At 42.1% G+C, this 26,609-nt stretch overlaps 1 protein-coding gene and 1 long non-coding RNA gene across 3 annotated transcripts; both read right to left on the bottom strand.

Annotated features, from left to right (window-relative positions):
- Positions 1-2,693: 2,693 nt before the first annotated feature.
- On the bottom strand, positions 2,694-5,094 carry LOC108505994. The gene is made up of 5 exons (XR_001877645.1): positions 4,771-5,094; positions 4,143-4,166; positions 3,575-3,651; positions 3,265-3,319; positions 2,694-2,866 (listed from the first exon to the last, which is right to left on the bottom strand). It is a non-coding gene; the product is annotated as an uncharacterized LOC108505994 (long non-coding RNA).
- Positions 5,095-6,657: 1,563 nt separating this feature from the next.
- On the bottom strand, positions 6,658-26,518 carry NCBP3 (nuclear cap binding subunit 3). Of its 2 annotated transcripts, none has more exons than XM_017832545.1 (13): positions 26,341-26,518; positions 21,544-21,609; positions 20,653-20,758; positions 19,602-19,727; positions 17,220-17,348; positions 15,101-15,174; positions 14,118-14,226; positions 13,259-13,358; positions 12,785-12,891; positions 11,438-11,723; positions 10,454-10,611; positions 9,161-9,325; positions 6,658-8,636 (listed from the first exon to the last, which is right to left on the bottom strand). In XM_017832545.1, the coding sequence occupies exons 3-13, from the start codon at positions 20,663-20,665 to the stop codon at positions 8,401-8,403; spliced, it is 1,503 nt and encodes a 500-aa protein (XP_017688034.1). In that variant the 5' UTR covers positions 20,666-20,758; positions 21,544-21,609; positions 26,341-26,518; the 3' UTR covers positions 6,658-8,400. The 2 variants fall into 2 exon arrangements, with proteins under 2 accessions (XP_017688034.1, XP_017688033.1); XM_017832544.1 differs by lacking the exon at positions 26,341-26,518 and adding an exon at positions 23,227-23,403.
- Positions 26,519-26,609: the final 91 nt, after the last annotated feature.

The raw sequence follows: 26,609 nt of genomic DNA, 5'->3' as shown, positions 1-26,609 counted from the left end.
GTGGCACCTGGAAGAAAACAAACCTGTAACACTTCTCCTGCATGACACTATAATAATAATAATAATAATACCTGGAAGAAAACAAACCTGTAACACTTCTCCTGCATGACACTATAATAATAATAATAATAATACCTGGAAGAAAACAAACCTGTAACACTTCTCCTGCATGGCACTAATACCATCTTAATTGTTCCTTGCTGGAAAACAGCAGCTCCTTTGTGCCTCAGTTCTTTCACTAATGTGAAATGAGGGAGACAAGAGCTGCAAGATTAACTGCTCTTCCATCTGCCTTCAGGAGAAAAGTAGTGAAGTTTCCAAATTAAGGACTTATTTCATTCTAAAAAGCTAAGATACACAGGATATCCCTTCCCCCCTTCTAATTCAGCAGAGCCAGAACTGCCTCAGCTGAAATGGCAGCCAGCAAGAAAAAAAACTCCTCAGATTTCCATTAATAGCTGGGGTATATTAATGATAGTAATTTATAGGTTTGCATGAGTGATTTTAATACTGATGTAGATACAATGGCTTTATAATACTAATCATGAAATAATGATAACCAGCATTTATGTTAAATGTGAAGCTTGTGCTTTACAGTGAGGAAACAAGAGACCAGCAGCCATGTCCCCTGTCAGCATCAAGGCCACACCACTGCTGCCTTCTCCTCCTCCATCCCTTCAGCCCCTTCTCCATCAGGTCCAGTCACAGCATGAATTTTGGGGATAACATATAATCAGTGTTTTCTCTCACAAATTACCCCATGACATTGCCATCTCTCTGATTGCTAAAAGCTGTCACTCAGCCATTCTTCACTTCACTGCATATTTTATTTCTGCTTTAATCCTTTCATCTATTTTAGATTTATTTGTGGTTGTTGGCTGTTGTTAAGTGCCAAGGGACTCCTGCCAACTGTTCTTTTAAAACTTAGAAAATCTAAATTAATTGTGCTTGAAAACCAGGTTTTTTGTCTGTTGCTTATTCCACAACACTAAATTTTGTGTGCTCCAAATGTAATCAAAACAGAATGGTTTTATTTCCCCTCCCCTGAAGGACTGTAAGAAAAACAGTAAAATTATCTGTGCTCCCATGTAACATCACAGTAGTATGTTCAGGACATCTATTTTGTTTGAAAGGCACCACATTCTAACAGAAATAACACTTTTCCATTCATTTATCTTAGAAAAAAATCCAGCCAGTTGGAGGATCCCTGCTGAGGAACTCTGGTTTTGATTAAAATAAACAAGTACTGCTGAAATGAAACTCATGAATAGTTAACTCTAATAGATACCAACTTGTAACCTCAAAAAACCCTGATAAATTATGTCCTGTTTACTTAAGTTTTCCCGGATCAACTCTGCTCTTTTTTAACGAGACAATTCTGACACACACTGGAAAGCAAGAACAATTATAAAAACGAGCTGCAGCAAACATTTCTTGAGCAAATTAAGCACCACACTGAACAGTCAAAGCAACAATTTGCTTAGTTGTTTGTTGCCTGAGGGTACCTGGCTACTCTTAACTCCATGATCATTCACGGCCTACAGATTCTGGTTTTCAAAACAGATGCATCCCTTGTGCTTTCTGAAAGCTTTAAAACCCTTTTTATTTCCAATGCATGTTATATGAGATAAGAAATGTCAGCATGTTCTAATACACAAGCTCTTAAAATCAGGCAAAAAGTTTTGTTTCATTAAACACTGGGAACAGAATGTAACTCTAAGATTTTAATTAAACATTGGAGTAACCTGTTCTTCATACTGCTCAAATACCTTCAGATAAAAAGAAACTAATTAATCCCATACAAGTTTTACATACTCCATTACCCAGATTGAATGTTTTTATTAAACCCTGTATGTATTTAGTCATGATTCTGGGAAAAATCCAGAATAATTTACCTGCATCAGGCACCCTATTGCTTTCTGACATTTCTCTGAAAACCTGTTTTTCAGAGCACTTAACTCTTGACTTTTCAGTAAGAGCAACCTCTGTGAAATCCTACATTCTATATATTTTACACCCCAGACAGCAGAGCCCACCTGTGCTACTGGAGGGACAGGGACACTGCCCTGTGATGCCACCAGGGCAGCACCAAGGCACAGCATCTTCTTCCAGTCAGGAAATAATTAAAACATTCAGGTCTTTACCTGAACTACACAGGGAAGTGCAATCACAGCTTGGGCACTCCCTGAAGTCTTACATGTGATCCAGGGCTGGAATAATATTTATGTTCTGCTGTCACTTCTTTCTTTGTCCCACCCTAAGCTCACAGCTACTGCTTTTATGGGCCAGAAATCCCTGGGTGAAACCACATCCCTGTTTTTAGTTTTATGACAACCTGATCTGTTCACTTTAGTTACTACAGCAAAAATATTGCCCATCACATTTTGATTGAAAACTACCATTCTGACTGTTTTGTTGGCTGTCCTGAATGGCTTTTTCCCAGCCATTTTTCCAGCAAAATTTCCACCACTTTCCAACCAGGTAACAAGATACCTCCTACCTGGAGCTGCACAGCTGACACTGCTGTTAACCTTCTTGGCACAGAATGAGCATGTGCTCGTGAGGTATTAGTTAAATTATGATGCTTAATTTAAAGTTTGAGGCCAAAATAACGAAGAAACAGCGACCCTGGAAACAAGCTACAGAAATAGCTGCATTTACTTAATGCAGTAAAGTGATGAAAACAGACCCAGTGTTTTTTTGAAAGAGATCACTTTAATGTTTGTGTAATCAGGACAGTGTAACCATTGTCATTTCTTAGCACCTTCAGACAGAAAACCTCTTGTGTCTACAAACACCAGTCCCCAAGCTCACGTGGTTTGTTGGATTCCTTCCTCCCCAGACCAGCAGTTTGCACCATCACCACCTGTAACAGAGCAGCAGGGTTAAGGTAACCACTCCACCCCATTATTAACTCATTTCTTCATGCAGGAGATATCATCAGAAAACCTTTGCTCACCACCAGTCAATCTGCCGGTAATTCCAGCAATTTTTGGTTTGTTTCATCACATGATATCTTTGGGTAAATTGATACATTTCTGGCAGAAGCAACACCTTTGTCCCTTTGTTCTACATAGTGCTGTCAGCAAAACTGCAGCACAGGAGAGCTGCTCTTACACCTCTACTGCCTCTATTTTAGTCTAAGAAAGTGGTTTTTTGGCCTAGAACTTCATTAATTATACATTTAGAGCTAAGAACATGCAGAAACATGTTCCTGAGACTGCAGCCATGTTAAATTAAGAGCACACTAACCATTAAACTCACCCAGGAGACTCTCCTGCTCTGCTGTCTCACCACCTTCCATAGGGCTTGTGAAGAGCTGTAACATCAATGGATGGACATTAGTAACAACCAGCACATGACAGCACAGACCTGCAAGCTATAACTAAATACAGAGTTATCCAGAATAAGTATCAGGCTTTAAACTGTAAAGAAGAGACGAGTTAAAGCAGATCGAGTCAAGCTGACAAAACACACCTATCGAGTTCCTTACAGCCTATGAAGCTCATTCATTCTCAAATTATATTTCCCCTGGCATAAAGCTCTGTGTGTTCCAGTGAAATTCATTTCTTACCTTCAGATTCGGGCCATCCCCAGAAGAGCAACCTGGCCCCATCCTGTTGTGTCACATCCACCTGGAAAGACCAGGCTCTGCAGGTCAAGCGGAACAGATGGACACAAAGCTTGGTTAAACGTTTCAAGAGCGCTTTTCACAGACAGCAAGCAGAAATAAAAGTTGCCTGATTAGTTTTAGAAGACAGGTTTCTGTAACTGGAACTGCATGCCTGTAGCTGTGTTTCAGACACTAAGAAGGGTATCGTCAGTTCTCGCATCTGACGGCACTTCCTATTCAGGGTTATCATCATCAACAGCCAGCAGCTTCTGCATCCCATCCTTTACAAAACAGTGCCTCTTTTATCTTAAACTATTGTACAATTTCCCCTTTGTGTATAAGAGGCTTTAACTCTTTAACTTGTGGGTACATGAAACCAGTTTTAATGAGTTTTTATTTAGCTTGCTTTAAGATGTAATTGTTACAGATTATTTTCGACTAACAGTCCCATGTTGAGTCATTAGCATTAAGTAAAGGCCTGGAACTTAACAGCTTGTGCACTTTAACAGAAAAAAAAAATTTAACTTACTCTTTACTTCAAGTCATCTTCCTGCTGTGGGGATAAAAGAGAAGTATTATTAGAATACTTTTCAGCAGTAGTTTTAGATTTTAAGTATAAAGTTGGCTTATACAGGAAAAAAAAAAATAAAAGCCCCCACCAAAACCAGACCCTCACGACCAACACTCTGCTTTTAATTCCAGTTGTGTTTCTATTGCTATTAATCACCGAAATATTTACATCAGGAAGGCTGTAGTAGTCGACAATCCTCTCTAAATTGTTTTTAGTCAGGAAATTTAGAACTACCTAAATTTAGAATAGTATATAAATGCAGCTTGCCAGACTGCATTTATACCACTAGGGCAATTTTCAAAAATTGAAATTGCAGACACTCCAATTCTGAGTTTGTAATGTCTGTTGTGCAGAAAGGGTCTGGCACATCGAAAAACAAATAAAAATAGAGACTTGTTTCCTGAAACAGCGCCATAAAAATCCAGGAAGGCACTGACTGCCGCGCACCCACCACAGCAGCGTTACCCGCAGGGCCCTCACGGAGCTCCGGGCAGCGATTTCCATCCCCCTCCTCGCCGCCCGGCGGTACCTCACACACACAGTGCCCTCCCAGGGCCCCGACCAGGCCAAGCACCTCCTGACTTACCGAGAAGGCACATCCGCAGCCCCGGCGTGTCCCGGCCCCGGTGTCGCCTCCATGGCTGCCTGAACGGATAGCGGCCTCAGGCGCCACGCTTCCCCCCCCCCAACAATGGTCCGGCCCAGCCCACGCGGCCCAGCGAGGCACGCCGGCCGCCACCACTGCAGAGAGCGGGGAGGGGGGCCCTCCCTTCAGCCTGCTCAATGTTAAGGGCGCCTCGACCTACACGCCGGGCCACCACCTCCCCGCTGCCCGCCCAGCCGGCCCCGACCTGGGCCCCAAGCCCGAGCTGGAGGTCACACGCACCACCTTCACTCCACCAGGCGCATGGATCGAAAGGGCGGCAAACCTCCAAGCGGCTGCTTATAAAGGCTTGGGACGTACCACCCCGCGGCGGGGGGGGGTGGGCTGGGCCACTCCTCCAGCCAGGCGGGGGTGCACCGAGGCTTCCATTTCCTTCCGCGGGGGCAGGAGGGAACGTGGCGGGAGGAGCCTTGAGTTCCCCTCAGCCTCTAAAACCCGGCTTTAGGCACCACCTCAGCGCGGGTGAGAGCTGCAGAGCGCCTTCAGCACGAGTGGGCAGGGACCTGGCCAGGCACAGCCCCACGTGGGGCAGCCAAGGCAGCACCAGCGATCCCGGCAGGACTGGAGCGGTCACAGTGATTCCAGACAACTTTTAATTTAGAACAGAACGGCTGTTAAAATAAAAGTTCTATTCTCTTCACTTTATGTCATCTTGAACTGAAAATAAGGGGGTTTTGCTTTCCTTTTCCCTGTCAGGCACATCCCAACACCTTAGAAACAAACGCAAAACCACCACCCTGTCAACGCCACATGTTCATTCTGCCTGAAGAACTATTTATCAAAAATACACCTTTTCAAAAAAAAATCCTCCTACAAGAAGGACTACTGTGCTCCTATAATTAAAATTCAGACCAGTTTTTCCTCCGAGACACAGATCCATCCAGCAAGAGCCAAAGCCAAGATTCTCCTTGCAATTTTCAACATAAATTCATTTTAGTAAACTGCACAGGTGTCAGAACATTAATTTCTGCATCAAATTCTTGCAGGTGATTAATATTTGAGAATTCAGTGAAAAAGCAACATGTTAGGTAAGGGCAAAACTGCTGAGCACAAAGAGGACTTAGAACACAATTCTCTTTGCAATCTCTCCCCTGATCAAATAGATTTAACTTAAAATGTTGAGGAAAAAGCATTCACTGAAGATTCAGTGCTCATTTTTTAATTATCAAATCCCAGCAGCTCTTGTTCACGTAACTAAGGAAGACCAAAGCTGGAAAGAATTCCTGGTATCAGCAAACACTTTTCAAGGCTCCTTTGTACATCATCAAAATGCAAACACTCAATTACAAAACCCTCTGTGTAGGTTCCCTCAACAGTAAAACCCCTATTTTACGTACCTTCAACAGTAAACCTCTATTTTTCTTGCAGCTAAGCTACTGTGGTCTCAATAGCACATGTAACCCCCCCAAATCATAAATACAACAGACCTGAATAATACAGAGGCACTTTTAAGGCACTGTTTAGGACAACCTGGAAGGCAGAACTGGTGTTCAAGGTGCCTCTTTCTCAACAAAAGGCCTGTGCCTACATGGCCATTCTTTGATTTCACACATCTATTAGTTCAGATCTTTTCTATCAGATTCTCTGTTCCCATTCCCAGTTAATTTATCCTTCACCAGGCCCAAGTTATGAGTATTTACATGGAAACATAGTGGGGCACAAACCAGCTGCTGATCTTAAAAGACGTGCAAGGGTTCCCATCAAGGCAGAAGCCTGACTTTACAGACCAGTGGTGTGATTCCCATCTACCACCTCCTTTCAGGAAAAGGAAAGGTCACAATGGCTTTAAAGCAGTAACACAACACAAGGTTTACTGGCAAAAAGACACTGGTTAAATAAACTTTATCAGGATCTTGAGAAATGGGTATGGTATAGGTATGGTTCTCTTGGAAAGCTTTGGGAGGGATATTAATGAAAGCACACGTTTAAAATGAGTTATTACAGTGATCAGACGTTGCAGTCATTTACTCTCAACAGTACTTTTATGAGACATTTATATATTCAATAATTAAATATAAAATCAAGGATGAGTGTCACAAAACAAGGAAATGGTAAGGCTTGAAGCCTGGTCAGCCCCCAGATTGCCCTTCTAGTCACTGTACCTTTCATTTTGCCTTTCATTTTACATGCTGCTATTCTTACACATAACAAAGCAGTAAGAAAAGTTAATTGCAGACTCCTTGCTGAAACCTCAAACCTACTTTAACTTAGTACAAAAAAAGGGGGGGAAAAAAAAGAGAAAACATTTGCTTGTTAAAAAGCAGGAACTGTAGGAGATATTCATAGACTTTTTTGGACTGACAGAACCGAGGAAATAGGGACAATGCAAACAAATTTTCAGACTGTCAAAATGTAGCAGACGATGTTTTTGCTACCTGTTGTTTACCTGAATGTGATGTGCTGCATTATTCCTCACTTAGAATTACTGGCAACCAAAATAAATGCCCACAGGCAACAAGAAAAAAAATGGCAGGTGCACACTGATCAAACCCTTCTCCTACCTAGGAAGGGAAAATGTGCAGGTAAAAAGCTGAATGTAACAAGTCAACCATGTCCACATCCACATGTACTACACAGGAAGAACATTCAAAAGTATTGACATGAGACAGTGATCCTATAGTTTTCCTTTTCTCTTTCAGTTATATATATATAGATAAACAGCACATAGGAGAACACCACTAGAGCTTTCACCGTGGCCAACAGGAAAATTCTCACAAATATAAAAATGTATGCTTTCCAACTGTTAAGAGTGCTGCAAAACATAATCCAGGTGAAATGGAAGAAATATAATTTCTCATCATGTAAAAACAACAACAACAACGGAAAACCAACCCCCTGGGGATTTACACAATTCTCAAACATCCGACTTTGCAGTCCTGAACATCTCAATCCCTACTACAGCAGGACGTGGTATCACCAAAATAAATGAGAATTCCTTGAGAGTGGTCATACCACTGGGATACATGAAATTTAACTGTACTAAAATATTATTTAACTTGGATTTACATTCAGTGTTTTGGAGGAAGGGAATGTGACAATCCCTTCATGCTTTATCCTTGCTGGCTGCTCACCCAGGAAGCATTTTTGTTATTACTTCAAGAGGAAAGGAAAGGTGCTGGTAAGAGCCAGAAGGGCAAGGCAATGATCTTGATCATGAGCCCTGTTCTTTGGATGAAGTGTGTAAAACATTTTGTTAAAAGCCTCCGTGATGAAAATATTAAGAACAAAAAGGTCTCATTAAAAACACAGGGCATTTCTGCCTCTTCTTTTAAGTTCAGAGCTCAGGGGAAAGTGTTTTGCTAGAATTAACTACAGGTTTGCTGTAATAAACATATATGACAATGCCCTACATAACACAGGGCCAACCACAGACTCCAGACAAACGTGATTGCTTTAGGTTTCAAGTGGTTTATGCATCTCTTTTTGTATAAAAGGAACAGAGACACTTCTGGGACCTTCACTGCAGAGCCTTTGCCAGTGTCCAGCTTTTGGGCAAAGGAAATCTTGCCACACTGCAGAGTCACAATCTTGAGGATGAGGACGTGAAACCCATCATGATTCAGAGTCTGAGCCAGAACTGCTCTCTCGGCTGATTTCGATTTGTAGGGAAGGTAAATTATCCAACCGACTCTTTTTTTGCCGAGACTGTTCTTTTTCCTTAATGAGAGCCCCCCAAACCCGCTGGAGCTCGGAATCCTCTTCCTCTGGAGACGCCACAGAGTTTTCAGGTTTATCTGAAGTCTTTTCCTGTGTCTTCGGAGCAGACCCCAATCGGGTCCATAAATTACCTGATCAGATGAAAAACAAACATTTTAAAAAAAACCAAACAAACAGGACTAAGGAATTCTGGATGAGTCAAGGAATCAAATCTTAAATTCGCTGCATCCCTTTAAACTCCTCATACTCCTTCCACCTTAATGTCTGCCATGGAACTGATTCTGCTTTGAAGCAGGAGTTGAAATTAAACTGCAGGAGGCTCAGGGCACTCATGTTCACTGTTGCCCATTTGCAGAGAATTCTACACACAGCACTGAAGTGCCACTGCACTCATTACACTTGTTTTAGTGCCCTGTTTTGACCACAGTTTTAAAGTGGTCCTTGACTTTTCAGCATACCTCTATAAAAATACTGCTCAGAAACATTCCCAGCTCCTACCTACAAGTATTTAGATTTCAAAGCTCTGAACAAACACTTGCCAATTTATAAGATGAATTTCACTCAGCTGAACCTCCTTCATGACTTTCTGCTGGAATCTCTCTCATACTCCAGAACCAAAGGAATTGCATTATTACACTTTCTCCACAGAACTAACCTGATTTCTTCTCTCTGGTGTCAGAGTAGAGGCCTTTCACATCTTGTTTGGGGATTCCTAACCTGCTGTGGACATCTGAGATTGGTTCCCGACGGGGAGCAGAGGTACTACTTGGAGGTTTAGTTTCTGGAGAATGTGGCCTTTTTCCCAGTCTTTGCCGCACATCTAGGGATGATTTCAGTGATTAAAATGACCAAAAACTCATGTTGCATTTACTCCAGCTCTGCCAGCTGATTTTATGCTTGTTCACAATTTGTACAACTTAATAACACAGCATTTGTCTAGTTTCATATTTCTACAGTCTTTCCATTTAAGTCTTTCATAATCAGATTTCAGTCCTGGCAATGTCTGCAGTACAATTTATCCAGATTTCATTTCATTTTTGGCAATAAATTTGACACTTAATGTTTTCAGGTTGTGCTCTGTCCAAAAGATCAGAAAACTAAGTTACTCCATGGCTTGCTGCATTTCTGCTTTATCAGCACAGCATGAGATAAGATTCCATGAAAATAAGTATATATTCAGTAATTCTTTTCAGATAACAGACACCTTGCTTTAGAATTCTAATACTTCTTGATATTTTGCAGAACAAAATGAAAACCAGAATATAAAAATCCTAAATATATTGACACTTAGCCTTTGATTTGAATCTTGCATTCTGAAGTTTGGTTTAGCCAGATGTTCCTTGTCTCACAGAGGGTTCAAACAAAAATATGAAGGCAAAGGGAATTACAGAACTTTTGTGCCAACTTGTCAGAGGTCCAAAATAGGCAGAAGGGGTAAAATATACTAACAAAACTTTGACATTACACTGATACAAAAGCATATCCTTCCCTTATCAGTCAGATAATCCTCAAGAGTATTAAGTCAGTCAGACGTAGATGAAATCATACACACTTGAGTCAAAAAAACAACAGGCAAGTAAGCTCAGGAATAAACCCTGCCAAGTGAAAGAACATCCATATTCATGTAATACATGCTCTTTCACATAACTGTAGTTAGTGTTTCACACTGGATTTTGTGCATGACCTTCCCTCTGTGCTGTGTTTGAGTCGTATGGAATCTCTGCCTCAAGCAAACCACAAGAGACTGAGTGGGGGGGAAGAGACACAAGCAAAGAAAATGGATAAAAATCAACATCACGAAATAAGCTTTCACTACAATGTATTTCATTTTTCCCCAAAGCAGTCCCCAACCCAATCTCTGAGTGTGGAAAGCCTGTATGAATGCAGAGCTTGTTATTTCCAGTGGAGCACAGATGTGAAATGAATATATAAAGGAGCTGACAATTACCTGATTTTACAGTGCTGTTTGGCTGACGTGGCCCAGTGCTATTCTGACGTTTCTCTTCTAACAGTAGTCTCACATCTGCAACTTTCTCTAATGATCCTTTGCTGCCAATCCTGTTTTTGATGTTACTGGTTGCTATGCTATCTGCTCGCATGGAATTCCTACAAAATAGATTTAACGTCCCTTAAATTAAATGACATTAGTACAGTTCTTAAGGGTCTTTGTACGTAAGATTACATCACAGAAAAAAAAAACAGTATCAGGATTTTTCTACTGAGAAACAGAGGTAAAAACATTGCTTAGATGAGCACATGTTCCAGTCAGAATCCTGAATTTAACAATAATCCCATGAATACTTCTGTATCCACTTCAAGGCAGGTATTGAGTTTGTCTCCTTAAGGCTGTGCCTCTGGGTCATAATTCAGCACTGATGAGCAGCCTCAAAATTGTTCAAGGCCTTGACATTATTACAAAGTATAACCATACTACTGAAGGGACACTAATTGAAGTTCTTTTAATAATCTATAACATAGTTTTAATTATATAATCTATATTTTTGATTAATAAACCCATAATGAGCATAAATTCCTTTTTGTCATCAACACTTAAGGGTTATTCTTCTTTCTGAGAAGAGAGGAAGGGGTGAAGAGGAAGGGGAAAAGAGAAGAGTTATTTCTCCCTGGCCTAGCTATGAAGTGCATGAAGTTCATTGTGGTTGTTTGCATAAATTTCTATTGATTCTACTTCAAGTTTCATTATTATCAATGAGCAGAATTCAGAGATCTGCAAAAGAAGCTGTATTTAAAATCATGTTAATTTTATTAAAACCCTGTTTCTGGATTACTTTTTAAAATATCTACTACAAAATTACGTTAAGGATTGAAAAAGCATCTTCAGCAGCTTGTCTTCAAGCTTTGACAGCTCTGCCACCGATTAAAATCAGGAATGCCTTTTCACTGCTGGTTTTAAAGAGCGAGAAACCTTTACCTAATATTTTTCAGCTGTGACTCCACCTCGTCTGCATACATTGTCATTTTCATGCTTTTTTTGGGAGAGGGTGTTGATATCATTTTCAGTTCAAGATCATAGTCCATCTCATCCGAGTCAGACCCGCTGGCGCTCGACCGTCGGGCTGCGCTGCGCTCCCGCGACTGCCTGAAGGCCTGCAGCTCATCCCGGTACTCCACCACCACTCTGTCATCTTCATCCATGTCCTGATCCTCCTCCTCCTCTTCCTCCTCCTCTATAGGCTCTTCAGGAACGTTTACTAAGCCTGTAGCGAGGCAAACCCATTCTGATAAACTGAATTTTGTCATCCATGTGAAGCGCTTCAAAACCGAGACACAAAGAAAACCCACCTCGCTGTAATGAGTGGTCCCTGACAAAAGAGTTTTTGTAGTTCTCCAAGGCTAAAGAGAGGGGATATTTTTCAAAATATTCTAAGTGGAATCGATATTACAGAATAGCCTAAGTGGAAGGAAACTGCCACAGGACAAAAATGTCCCTGGTGTTCAGTACCTCAGAGGCCTGTCCAGGAATAAAGCTGGGCAGAGTAACTAAATCTGCCTCTTGTAGAAGGTGCAGTTCTTACTTCCTTAACTAAGCACAACAATTCCTGTGATCTTGGCAGGGCTTAATGTGCCAACTGCTGGCTCTGCAATAATCCTTTCAAGTGCTGTAAGCAGTAATGCCAAAAAGAAGGCATGTATCTTTATTATGAATTCATCACAGACTCTGATTTAAACATAAACAACTTAAATTTAGTCATCAGCAGTGTGCAGGCATCTCTTCAGAAAGCAGTACACTACCAACACATAAAATCTGCCATGAGATTTGATACAGCCATGGCTGTATTTTAACAGGCCAATCATATGAAAATTTGACACTGTCTCATGCCAGATTTTTATATGAATTATCTTTCTACCTTAGGGAGTAGATGAAGATATTCAAGCCTAATAGAATTTTGTAATATTTATTGTTCTATATCTAGAGATTCCTTTCTCATAGAGCAGAAGAATGGATTAAGCAAGTACAAGAAATTGCCCAGAATTTTGAAGAAGTCATCCCTTCTTTCTCCCCTTGATGCTCCAAGTCCCCACATCCTAAATCTGTAAAATAAAAATCTCACATAAAGAGCAGCAGCTATTTTGGTAAGCAACGAGCAGCACAGAGTCTCTGCCTCAGTCATTCCCTGAAAACTCTTAAATGTGATTCAGATTTTTTTTTTATTATTATTTTTTTTTTTTAGAAAACCACCACACAGCACAGGGGGGATCAGGTGAGGTTCTGCTCAAGGCCCTCCCCTTACAGGGCTGTCCCACTGGGACCAGTTACCTGAGTGACGGTGTTTATATGGAGGAGTCAAACCAACATCATCCCCAATCAGTGTCCTTTTCTTTATCACGTCCCGATGGATCCGGCGGGAATGGTACCTTCGTTTCCTGAAACACCACAAAAGGAATGACATTCCTGTCACAGAAAGGGCACAATGACTGAGCTACACTGAGTCCTGCATTAAGGACATTCAGTTGTCACCTACTTTACCAGCAGACATATATTTATGTCAGAGATCTGTTCTGAACGTTTTAAATATAAACCTTGTTCACTTTCATGCAAAAATACTTCCTTGCAAATTCAAAGCCACATTTATTTACATGTAAGAAGCATCTACATGTAGATGTAGATGCTTCTTTATATGTAAGAAGCATCTACATAAACTGAATAGAAAGAAAATCCACCAATTAAAACCATCTTAGAGTATCTTGTCCAATTACCTGCAGTGTTCCAATTCCTCTGTCCAACACTCACCAAGAATTGCTAAGAATTCCTTTCATGCCTCCATAATTGGGATTGCCATATTTCATGTAGTACTGGCTCCGCCTTGCAGCTCCCAGCTCTTTTTTGTCATCTGAAAAAAAAAACCCATCAATTATAGGAATTTTTCCCTCTCAGAATATCTCTTGCAGCACAGCATAAAAATAAATAACCACCCAAACACAGAGAGTGAAAGTAAGGCTGAGTACATCTTACAAATCAGCACTACTTCACCCTCCTTCATGAAGGATTCGATTTTGCTGACACCTCTGAAATTTCTCCTACCACCACAGTTTTATTTGTGTCTGGAAACTTAATTCCAGGGAGACTGAGTTTCTACATATCAGCTTAACAGAGCTTTACATCCCTCTGTCACTGCTGGAGGCTCTACTCACCTTACTCACCACCTTTCCTTTCTTTATGGATGTGTCACTTCCTGCACGGTCCAGAAACTATATGGGTTTTCATTTTACTCATAAATATAATTTAATATCTCAACTGTATTTAGCAGTAAGCTCCACTAATACCTCATCAGCATCTCAAGTTATATCCATATTTATAAAATGTGAAATTTACCTCTTTGGAAAAGGGCATCATAAAACCTATTCCATGGTATTGGGAAGAATGCCCTGGGACCAAGATAAAGCTTCCAGTAGAATGATTTTCATACAACGTGAACTGGATTTAATTCACACATTAAATGTGGATTTATTGTAAAATCTTAACACCTGTTGGTTAGCAAAAAACTAACAGTTTTGCAAATACAGAGTAGGTACTTTGAGTCATTAATTAGTCAACAAATAAAACTACAACAAGCAATTAATTCACTGTGCTTGTTAAGCTGGTCATTTACCTTTAGTAGCAAATCTCATGAATAGCTTGTTTCCTTTAGCCAGTTTATTGGCAGGGCGAAGATCATTACGCAGGAGAGAATCCTCTTCTACTTGGGAGAGGGCATCCAACTTTGGGGGCAAAAAAGGTATTTTGGACTCAAAAATAAAATTACTGTTGAACGAAAATGGATTGCTTGCAGAGAAGCAATCAACTGATTATTAAGAAAGTTACTTTTCAACTTATGTTCAAGGTGAATTTTTACCATAAATTGCCCTGAAAATTTAAAACATTTCCTTCTCTTGCCTCATAACTTCATATCAGATTATTAAATCCAGTAATCGTCAAGTGACAATTGTCAAGTGACATATTACTGACTGAAATGCAGAAAATAAATAGCACAACTTGGACACTGAAAAAATGGATTTTTTTTGCTCGTTTCCTATCTAAATGGCTTTACTACGAGGTTCTCACGCCCTCACACAATGACTAAAAAGCTTTCTTTTTCATTTATAGCTGCTTTACAGAAACTAAAATTCAGACTTCTGTGATGTATGAGTGTTCACTGAGCCATTCCTAAAGAAAATACTAATCACACCTATTATATACTCAGCCAGTGAAGATTAAATTACTTACAGGACATCAATGTGTATGCTGATTCCCACAGATCTATGGACAGCCTAAATCCCATTTGTCTCTTTAAGCACTGCCTTCACTGCTGAAAGGTCACTGCCTTCCATCACTGTTCTTTCATTGCCTCCTCTCAGCAGAAAAGAGCAGCCAGACTCGCTCTCACACACTGGATGCTTCAAAATCTGCCTTCACAAAACACTCTTACATTGGTGTTATCACCAACAGCACACCTGCACCTCCTCTCATTCCCCACCTCATTTACTTTGATGACTGTGAATTGCAAACTTACATGGTTAAACCTGCAGTGCTGTGAAAACTTTACACCAGTGAGAGCAAAACCTTTCTGTGTTTTCACCTCCCTTCTGTACTGACCTCCACGTCACTTGGGTTGTCATCCTCAACCTCGCCTTCTTCTGTCTCGTCATCAGAGCTTTCCTCCTGTTTTTCTAAGACAAATTATGGGGAAAAAACAAACAAACTCCATTTTAGTGCTTCAGCCCCATTTGATTACGATTGCCTGCATCCTCTGAAATCAACCTGAAGGTGTTTTTCCTTTCTCCTCTGCAGCCTAGAGAATAATCAAACCAGCAAATGCCTACGGACACGAGAAGCACTCGTGAGCACAGAAAGCAAACTAGAGAGCCCCTGTGCAGAGAACTGCCTGCAGCACACATGGATTATTAATTTAATTCTCTGAAAGCAAATGAAACTGCACTGCATTTTCAGGGTATGGCAGAGATCAGCAAAGCCACGATGCTGAAAGCCCATTTCCTTCAGTCTCCCTTTAAAATTCCACAAGTATCTACAAGTATCCAATACTGACAGCGTAAAACAGGTTAATCAAGAGCTTAGAGGTTTCTGAGAGAGAAGGAGGAAAAAAACCAACCTTAGTGACTTAATTTTGATGTGAAATAACTAAGAGTGCATGCTTCCAGAACTACTAAAATTGTGAGATGCTTGCACAGATTTTTGGGTTTCTTTTTTGCTCAGAGTTATACTGGGTTTTTTTATTAAAAAAAAAAAAAGTAGTGAATATGGACAGCTATCAACATATACCAATACCACTTGCAAAGATCTGAAAGTACTTCACAGACATCAGACTAAAAAAACCCCCTCTTTTATACTTCAGAGTTCCTTATATCTCATCCAACAATAGACTTGAAAACCTAAAATAGAGAGCAGCAGCTGTTCAAAAGATCCTGAAAATATTCCCAAGTGAAAAGAGTAACACTTTTAAAAGAGCACAATTAACCAGACTGAAACCAAACTACCCAAATTCAAACCTGAATAATTAAGGTTCATCAGGGACAGTATTCATGTACTTTCCCCCCCACACACAAATTAGAAGCTTCTCATGCTTCTCACAGTAAAGATTGGTCTCTTGCTTCCCTAAATGTCTAAATAGTCCTCAAATTCCTATCCTAAAAACAGGAATGTAACCAAGCCAGATTGCTCCAGTGTATCTGTATGCATCTCACACCTTAAGATGTAATTGAACAGTCTGTACTTTATCTAATATCCCACTCTTCCAGATGAGCAGGAGTAATTTAGATGACAGTTTTTATTTTCAGATGTGGTGTGATGATAATGTAATATGTAATTCGCAGCAAACAAGATTAAATATATATATTCATGCTCCACTTAAGCAAGACAGTGCCTAGGCTCCAAAACCTTCATAACAAGTCTTGCTTGAAGCCTTATCAGCATTTGCCCAAAAATTAAAGTCACGTGGATGGTTGAGGAGCCACTGCATTGTGGAGGAAACAAGAAAAGGGGGTGAGTTAGAAGGATCCACTTGGAACCACAACAGTGTCTCACACCAGCCCAAGAGCAAGAGAGTCCTCAGGGAGCAAAAGGCTGATTTTACCTTACACACAAGAAAGTAAAATAAATTTACAGTTCAGGCATTCAGGTACCAGATTTATCATGACACTGAGATGTACTTTTGCTGCTTTGCTCTTTTGTAACCAATCTTTCAGTGCTTCTTTCTTAAAAGTATAATGGCCAAATTTAGAGAAGATCCACACCCTGGTGAAGTGATACACTGTCACGTTGGTGTGAAGGATATACTTAAAGGATGGTGGTGTATCAAAAAAGCAATCAACTGTGGCATTTCAAAAATAGGACATTTTCTCACACCTGCTTTTTCCACACTTAGAATCCATCCTTTTACTGCCTTTGTACATCACACAGACTTATTTCTGTGCAACACACACCGCTATAAATACCAGATCTGAGTATGACCCTGCATCCAACATGTTCAGTATTGACTGAATTACTGCTTTTGGTCCAGTTCCAACCCACCTTTTAAGAAGCAGCTTCTTCAAAAGGTTTCCAAGATGAAAGCCTTTTTTAAAGTGGCAGAATACATTTACCTGAAACTATATGATAGAAGCTCCTTCAGTAATTTAGATTATGCAGTACCCCAGCATAAGTTTAAAGTTTCATTGATTTAACGAGATGAAGTCTATGTATGGATATCTCCATCTACCTTTCTTGGTTTTTTCAGCTGTCTTCTCTTCATTGTTTTCTCTGGTCTTTGTTTTCTCCTGATCAGGCAAGGAACTCATATTTATTAGAGCCCGTGTTGCTGTTACTTCATCAAGCCAGACCACGTTACCTGTGACAGATGTAAACACACAGAGAACCCAAATGCAGTCTGTGTAATCCAGCAGCCACATTCCCTGCCCCACTGCAGGGTAATTGCTGACAGAAGCTCAGAAATGCTTTTCTATGGTGACATGACAGAAGAGGCAGCAGATACACCTCTTGCAGGGAAAGTCATATTCTTTAACACACTCAATAAGCTGGACAACACGGAATTTTCAAGCATATTACAAAACACAACAACTGATGAAAACCAAAATCACTGAAATGCACAACCACAGATATCAGAGGCTTCCTGAGCACAGAAATCAGGGTGCTGAATGGGGTCAGTGTACTCATGAATGTGTTACCACACAAATGTGATTAAGGGAGCAGCAGGGGGGAGGAACTGAAGCCTCGATTTTTTTTTTTTCCCTTTGGCAACTTCACAGAACCTTGGACTTTACTGTGGAATTCTGTTAATCTTTTCCAAAAAGCAGGAAAATAGGGGAAAATAAGAGAGTCTGCTCAGGCCCTTTGCACAGATTGTCGTGTACACAGGTCAACATGATTCAGTACGTGCCTTGTACCTGTCCTAAGTACCAACAGATAGTATTTAAAATATAACCTATTGGGCCAATTAAAAGATGAAGTTGAAAGAGCTAAAACTGCTTAGAAACAGGATTTGAACAAAAGCTTTCTGCACGGATGCACTTGGTGCAAATACAGCAACAAATGTCACTGCTCTGCTGTTAAGCAGAGTGTAATCAGATATCAAGAAAACTACAGAGTGACCCAAAATAAAAGATTCTCTTCAGTTACTCAGACAAGATTTACAAGGTGAAGAACACAGAGATATTAACTGCAATGAGTAGTTAATAACTTCTCTTTTTTTTTTTTTTTTTTTTTTCTTCCCTCTTCTTCTCATCTCCAAATTTTCAAAGCCTTTATCATTTAACATTCCTCAGTTTGAAACACAGCACACTGTGGAAGTGCACCTTTGCAGTAAGTCACCTTGAGATGTAATTCAGTCGGGAACATTAAAGTTTTTGCCATGCTGTGATGCAAATCTATGCTGGAAAGACAAAGCCTTTCTCTTTTCATCAACTGTAGCTGGCATGCTAACTCAGATACAGCATGAAAATTAATCACTAAAAAGATGTGTTCTAACCATAACTGGGTAAAGTATTGTTACAACTCTGAAGTTTGCATTTTTGGACTGGAAGTTCACTCTGGTTCCAGGTTAAATTTACTCACGTAGCATTTAAGAAAAAGGAAAGAGACAATCTTAGAAATGCAGCCTTGGATAGAGAGTTAAGCTGTGCATTTCCAAGCTTAGGCATCCCCATAGATCCATCTAGCAGCTCTTTACTGCAATTGTCCACCCAGGGTTTATTTGGTTTCAAATCTTCTGTCAGCTTGTGCCAGTACATCAAGCTGTCACATACAGTGACTTCAAAGTTATCAGTGTTTTGGAGAATACCATATATTTTGTCTTGCATTTGAACATAACTCCTTCAGGGTCATTCCAGGGAAACCCTGCTGCTAATTCTCAGGTCTCAGCCACGCTTGTCAATAAAACAGTTTCCAGCAATCCACTGGAAAACCTGCACTGACTCCTATTTCTTTTTATATGATTTCAGTTACAGGATTTCTAGCTACACGACAATCCTTCCAGTTCCATGATCCCAACTGTAGCTCTTGTACAGCCTTCATTGTCACTGAAGAAAGCACAGCTGTTAACCACAACTACCTTTTATCTTGCTGGCAATCTCCCTGCAGGCTCACTCCCCAAAACAGCCCTTGCCATGTGCAGGTACATTCCTTTTCCAGTCTATGTAAATCACATTCAGCTGCCATCTCCTTCCACCCACCAGTTTCTCCTCCAGCCTGCACTACACAAATATGGCAACAAGTCTCCTCCTTCAGAGCGCAGAACCATCCCAACCTGCCCAACTGCACAGCTCAATCACCTTCTCTCAGATCTGCCTTTTACGTCAAGACGGAAGCAGAACGTAATTTTAGACCTTTCACTTTTTCCACTTAGAGAGCTGCAAGTTATTCTGTGCTGTCTCTTCCCAATAATAGATACTCAATCAGATAGTGGGTTTGATTTTCACCATGTTATTAATTCTTTCCTTCTACATCTCTTCTGACTAAGGCAAACAGGGAAACTGAGACAACCAAAGATCTGTGAGACTGAAAGCCACTGAGACATCTGAGGTGCAGCTACGACCAGTATGAAAAAAAACAGTAAGAATTACAGACAAAGACTCTGTTTACTTACATGATGTGTCATCCAACCACTCGATATGAGCAGGAGGATACTCTTTGAAATAGGCAAAGATGTCCTGTGTACTCATCTCATCCACTCCACAAATGTAAATTGTGTCTAGTCTCACTTTAGGGATTGCTACAAAGAGGAAGAGAAACAAAACTGATACTTATTCTGATCTTTTGCATTAGTAACATAGGGGCTTACAAAGCAAAACATTTTAAATAAGTTAAAGGGAAGCTACTTGATGTTTGATGTGCCATTCTAAATATAGTAACTTGATTTATTCTTCCAACCAATGCAAAACTTTAATAAATTGAGCATTAAAAGAGGTTACATTACAAGCATTGGTAGATACAGGGACTGCACAGCAATCAAACTGCCTTAAAAAGATATTTTTCTCTTTGAATACTGCCAAAATGTTATCATGAAGTATTAGAGAGCCAGAACACTAACAAGGCAGTGCACAAAGCACTTCCATGACCTGATGGAGAGCTGTAACAGGCCACAGCTTAGCACGTCCAAGCTGCCAGCTGGAAAAAAAGCCTGGAGAACTAACTGGGTGCCAAAAGCACCAATCTGTTGTGCTCACATCTCCTGGCTGATCTGCCTATATCCCAACATGCCCAGCTTGCCATCAGTGCAGCTTCACTGTGGGTACAGCACAGAGTCTGATCTCCCTGTGCACAGGACACGGAGTCCTCCACGTGTACACACACAGCGCTCCAGGGCTGGTCTTCCAAAGAATTTAAAGATTCTTAAAGCAGCACTGATCCAGGAGATGAATCCTGGACATGTAGCACTAGGTGCTGTTCCCAGGTAGTAAATAAGGCACACAAAAAATGCCCTCTTCTTTCTGGGGTTGGTAAAACAAGGAGCGAACTGAAAACTGTCAAGTAGGTTTAAAAAATAGTGAAATTAAAATGAAAAGGTGGGAAAAAAAAAACCAAAGTGATTTCTCTTGGCAAAACCTCTGGGAAAGCAGGAAATATAGGATAAATCAGGTACGGTGAGGAAGTAAACAAAGGGATCTTTTCTCCTTGACTTTTGGATGAACTCGTACCTTTCTTCATCATGTCCCGATCCAGCGCCACATTCCTTTGGGCGAGATTCACTTCAGCTCGAAAATGAAAGCGTTTTGCTCTTTGTTCCTTCTTCTCAATTGCTTCCTGCAAAACACAAAACAATGCAGTCAAAACAGGAATCACAGCAGCACTCTAAACAAATGGCACCGAAGGACCAGATACTTAAAACCTACCAGCCGGCAACAACCTGTATTAATAATTTCATTAATTACGGAGAGACCTGTGAGTTTCAGAGTGTAGGAGTAATTCAGTAAAACATTTCTGTGCCACAAAATAGTTTTAATGTAGGTCCAGCAACAAAAGGGGAATCAAGATGCATGGAAAGCAAGGGATCTTGGACAATGCTCAGACTCCATGATGGAACAGTAACATTACCCTTTCCTCCCCAACAAAATGTAAAAAGGCTGTGCTCAAAGAGAAAAAAAAAATCTCTTTTAAAAGAAGTATTTCCACCACAGGAAAAATTCATTTTTTAAGATTATAGAGGTTTTTTCCCTATCTGTTTTTTAAATATATACAAAAATGTAAAGTTGTCTCTCTGAACATGAATTTAAAAGCTGGCTATAGAGATTTTATTTAGACTGGCAGCTCAGGCTCCTTTTACGTAGCTCATGAGCAACAGCCTGTGTGGATCTTGTGCAATTTTGGAAACTGAGAAGCTCCTTGTTCCACAGATTTTATTAGGAAGCATTATAGGTTTTGGATCTTAGTAACTGAAGTCAGATTTGGAACATAAACTGTGATTCATGCCAGCTATCTGAGCAGGAGGCAAAGCCTTTGTGCATGTTGAAGAAGAAAGAAATGAAACGGTTCCTCCCTTCCAGCAGCAAAAATGAAAACATGTTCAAGAGCCACAGCACAAAGATTACCTTGGAGGTTACATCTATTCCAGTAATGAAACTTCCAGCTTTGTTTTCATATCTCCTACTAGTGTCCTGAAACAAAGCAAAACGCAGATGAAATCTCAACGAACCCCGAAAGCAACACAATTGTTATACTGAAAAAACCCTGACCGTTTCTATGAGAAATACATCCTCTTTTCCTTGATCCAAGCTACATCCCCAGACAGACAGGCACACAAGCAAGAACCTTCTCTGATGTCAGTGAAAGTAAAAGTACATGAACTGAACCAAAAACTTCCTTTACTGTAAGGATTCTTTCCTTTAATAAAATTTAGTATCCATGTCACCTGCTGCCAAAGTTTTTACTTTCTCTCAGCAATACAGGGGAAGTCATCAAATATCCTTCCTAAATAAGACTTGCACAATATTGGTTTTGGGTATAATTTCCTTGTAAAACACGAGCAGATTTAGCAATGATACCCGACTCCTGAAGTGTCAGTTTGAAGCTTTTAGTCTCAAACATTCAGAACACGAAGCCACATCTGTAAGTTTTTATTCCTAACCATTATTTCAAACCCAACTTCCGAATAACGAGGTGAAACATTACTGGATAAAAATGGAAAACGATAGGGGGGAAAAAAATTACAAGTTTCCCATCCATCAGACAAGACTGCTGAATTCAGAGATGTACTAAATCCCACAGCCCCTGCACCAGTGATCCAATTCTGTCCCCTCCATTGCTTGCATATGTACAAATGGCACCTCTTCGCTCTGACACACTCGGGACCATCACCTGGCAAGAGTTTGTGGAGCCTTTTTTAGGAGTAAACGTGTTATTTGCACTTGTGCTGCAATAATTATTTTGGCTAAAGGACCATTTTTAGATGCAAGTTAGTCTCAGTTTAGAAATACCAGAAAACACATTCCAACCACTTTTCTTAGTAAGAGCATCAAAGTTTGCCAAATGTTTAGAGTTACTAGAAAAAGTAAGGCCAAATAAATGTTATTTTTAAAGTTGAAAACCCCCACTGTCTGAGCTTGAGTCACGGAGCACGAGGAAGTACAGCAGGGTGCTGTCTCGGGCCACATGTTCGGTAGGAGCACAAGCACGTTGGCAGACCAGCTAATTAAAGATTAGTTTCTAAAGCAATTTCCAAGAAGTTTGGAGAGCAAAAGACTACTTAGGGTTTTAGAACAGCGACCCATTTTTCGCTAGCGCACCTAATCCTACTAAAACTCGTACAGAAACAACTCGCAAGAATGAAAAAGTGAACGAAACAAACAAACAAACAAAACAAAACAGAAAGGAAACCCTCAAACCCCGCTGATCGGAGCCCACCGTCCCAGTGGCTCCAGCCCAGCTCTCCCGCGGTCAGTCGCTGTTCCCTGCTCCAGGTATCGCCTGTGTTCCCTCTGCCCTCTCTCTCCCACCCACAGAGTCCTCTGCACTCCTCAGCTGCACCCCAAACCCCGTTCTCCACCGCCTCCTTTATTCCTTTCCTTCCCACGCACATCCCGCCCGTTTCCTCTCAGGACTCGTCCCCACGCTCCCCTCGGACACCCCCCAGTCCCCTCCCGCTCTCCCTCCCGCCCCCGCCCCGTGTCCCCGCTTTCCCCACGAGTGCCCCCCCCAAACGCCCTCACAGACCGCTCACCCCGACACCCCCCGCCCCGGGCGCTGCCCCCCTGCCCACACCTCGCGCCCCTCACCGGGATGAGCTCCCGCAGCGAGCGCCTCACGGGGATGGTCTCCAGCTCGCCCTCCTCCACCTCCATGGGCTCGGGCTCCGCGCCGCGCGGCTCCGCCGTGGCCGCGCTCGCCTCCGCCTTCACCGAGATCCGCAGGCCCCGCACGGCCGCCATGGCTCCGCCGGGCCCGCCCTCAGCGCGGCCAGCGAGACGAGCGCGCCGAGGCACAGAGCGGCGGGGCGGGCGGGGCGAGCGCCGCGGGAGCGGCACCGAGCGCCGGGGCGGGCGGAGCGCAGCGGCACCGGCAGCGGGAACGGAGCGGGAACGGAGCGGGAACGGAGCGGGAACGGAGCGGCACCGGGCGCTGCGGGGCCGGCGGGGCGGGCGGAGCGTCGCCCGCAGCCCAGCGCACCTCCAGCCCGGCGGCCCCCGAGCCCAGGGCACCCCCAACCCGGCGCACCCCGGCGGTGCCCAGCGCGCTCCGAACCCGGCGGACCCGCAGCCCGGGGCACCCCCGGAGCCCGCGGAAGACAGAGCCCGTTCGAGGCCGAGGGGTTCAGGGTAGAGAACGACCACAGGTCTGGGGAAGGTTGGCACCGCCGTGTCCCCGCGTACCCCCATCCCCGAGGAAAGGCACACGGTGAGGGGAGAAACACACAACCAGGTAGGGATTTGCAGCCCTGATCTAAGTCCCTACGCGTATTAGTGTAGGAAGCGGAGCTTCCTGCAATGATCTATTTTTTTTTAACTGTCTGAATTTTTACAAGGTTCAGTTTTCCCCTCCGCTCCATACTAGTGGAATTTTACATCTCTGATAAAATCGAACTAATTCCCAGCTTGCAGTTCTCCGAAGTGTTGTGTCCCATTGTGCTGGGGCTCAGTCATTCTCTTTGTCACCTTGTCCCAAGGTGTTCAGGCTGTTCCAGGAGAGGCCTGTGGCCTAAATAAACCACATGGTTTTATCTGTTCCCATGAGACAAGTTCTTCATTTCCCAAATTACACTAATCAGCTCCATCCCCTCGCACACAGCAGACCAGAACCCTGTCCTAGCTGAGGGTTTGCTCCTGCCTTGGCATCATTATTTCCCCATCCCTGGCTTGAGACCACAACTGACAGGCTCCACAGCCACATCTCATCATCATTGTGAATTATCATCACACACAGCCAATTCCATTAAGAATTCCAAATATTCCTCCAGCTGCAGGACCCTTCCCTCCTGTTCAGGCTGCTCCATTTCTTAATTCTGCACATTTTCGAAACAAAAACTCACTAGTCCGTCCCTTACATTACATCACTTTCCCTCTGAACTGACAGTGCTTCCTAAATTTTTACTTTTATGCAGAAATTTTCCTGCTGGCAGCATAAAAGCTCCTCCCTACACAAAATCCAATAGCTCATTCCACTCATCACTCACTCCAAGATTATTTAAGTCTCTGCAGAGCTTTTTATGCAATAGCTCATGTCACCTGCTTCCTACAGGTTTGAAAAAAAATGAACATTTTGAGTTCAGGTGCTGCTGTGTGATGTCAGCACCAAATGGTTCAGGTCACGGGGAAAAGAAACCAAAAGATGGAACTTCTCCTCCTTTAGCTTTAGTTTTATAAGTAGGATGGAGTATTGCCATGTGATCTAGACCAGATTTACAAAGCCAAACCCTTCAAGGAATGGTTGGGGCTGGGTTCCGTGACTCCAGGTCACTTTGCACTGCTGTCAGCAGAGAGCAGATGAAGCCTCTGGCTCACCCAGGTGTTTCCTTATTTTGTTTTAACATCCCCGAATGTCACCTCAGACAGAACGTTGCTGTACTACAGCGCTTGACACTTGGCAGCATTTTGAGGCTCAGTTGTTGAACTCAGCAAGGGACTTTCTACTGATTAACTGCTGCTTTAGACTGGTTGCCAAAATTTTAGAGCTTCTTAGGAAAAAATAAGCTCTGGTAATTGGTAGGGTCAATAAAATCAGGAGAGGAAAACCAAACCTGGATACCAAGAGGGCTTTCACTGCCAGGTGGGTGAATAGAATGTTTTCACAAGATTTTACAACTTCTTTCAGAATCTTGTTATTAACAGTGAATTCTTTAGAATTACAACTGATTTAGTTTTATTTCTCTGAGGCTGTGCCTCAGAGCTCTGTTTTTCTCTCACATTCCTCTCGGGCAATGCCTCTGCTTCTGAAAGTCCACCTGAACTCAAAATGTTCATTTTTTTTCAAACCTGTAGGAAGCAGGTTTGGGCAGAAGGGCTCTACCTTATTGTAGCCTTTGTGCAGCAAGGGTGGGTTAAGGGTAATAAACTACTGAAGGGTTCAGTGGTTAAATATGGGAGGGAAAAGGAACTTGGAAAAGGCTACCAGTCTTTATCAGAAACGCTAAGAAAAGGCTGTTACAAGTAATGAAGGTTAGAAAGTGAGTGTAGAAGGGAAGCTGTTGATGCCCCATCCCTGAAAGTGTTCAAGGCCAGGTTTGATGGAGCTCTGAGCAACCTGGTCTAGTGGAAAGGGTCCCTGCCCATGGCAGGAGGGCGGAACGGGATGATCTTTGAGGTCTTTTCCAACCCAAACCATTCTGTGATTCTGTCAAATCGTTCCAGCATAAAAATACAAAAAAGAGCGGTTTAGGGCAGGAGCGTTGTTCGTTTATTGGTTTTGACCACCAGAGGGAGCTCCTGCAACAGGATTCCGAAAGTGAGAGAAAATCAAACCTGATGGAAAACTCCACTGATTCCTGTAATTTTGGGGTTCGGCTGAAAGCAGGAGATGGGGGTACACGGATGGGAACTGAAAGGGAGGGAAGAGAAAGAACAGTCTGTGGGTCCTCAGTCAAAAAGAGACTTTTTTGCCGAGGTCTGGCAGGAGTCAGAGAAATGGTGAATTTTGCCCTGGTAAAAAAGTCCTGATTGGTTCCTTTGTTTGTTTGTTTGAAGCCTGTGAACACTGAACAGAACGGACACGTGTTCTTGCGGATTTGATTTAACTCTCCTGATGTCCTGGGCTCTTAACAAGAATCTGCAGCTTTTCAAACCTGTGAAGAACCCAGGCATGGAAGTGTGTGTGCTATTTCTGCAGCTGGCTCCCAAACCCCACACATCACCAGGGAAACTGGGACTCTGGCTTCCGAATAGATTACGACTTCCTACCTACAGTCCATCTGGAGAGGGAACAGGATCACCAGAGGAAGGATGTCCATTTGTGAAACCATCGGATAAGCTGAAATTAAGCACCTGGTGTTTTCTTATGGATTTGATGAACCACAGGCTCCCACCTGTAAGACAGAATATTTTCTCATTGGGATGTTGTGAGGGTTAATACAACCCTGGTTACCTGACACAGTGCCAAAGTCCCATCCTCCAGGAGACAGTTACAGGGCTCCAAAGTGCCCTACAAGAAAGCAAGATGCTGTGAGGCA

This window comes from Lepidothrix coronata, unplaced genomic scaffold, assembly GCF_001604755.1.
Source record: "Lepidothrix coronata isolate B3197 unplaced genomic scaffold, Lepidothrix_coronata-1.0 Scaffold203, whole genome shotgun sequence".
Classification (NCBI taxonomy): Eukaryota; Metazoa; Chordata; class Aves; order Passeriformes; family Pipridae; genus Lepidothrix; species Lepidothrix coronata.
This window is presented reverse-complemented; position numbering and strand designations above follow the sequence as displayed.

What these genes read in the sequence shown, in the direction of transcription:
- NCBP3 (XM_017832544.1), bottom strand. Translation starts at nt 23,379, where the DNA reads ATGGCGGCCGTGCGGGGCCTGCGGATCTCGGTGAAGGCGGAGGCGAGC. An exon ending in GGAATTCTTAGCAATTCTTG is followed by an intron (nt 12,892 to 13,258) that starts GTGAGTGTTGGA and finishes GTGGTGTTTCAG; the next exon opens with GAAACGAAGGTACCATTCCC. An exon ending in TCACAGCTGAAAAATATTAG is followed by an intron (nt 10,612 to 11,437) that starts GTAAAGGTTTCT and finishes TCTATTTTGTAG; the next exon opens with GAATTCCATGCGAGCAGATA.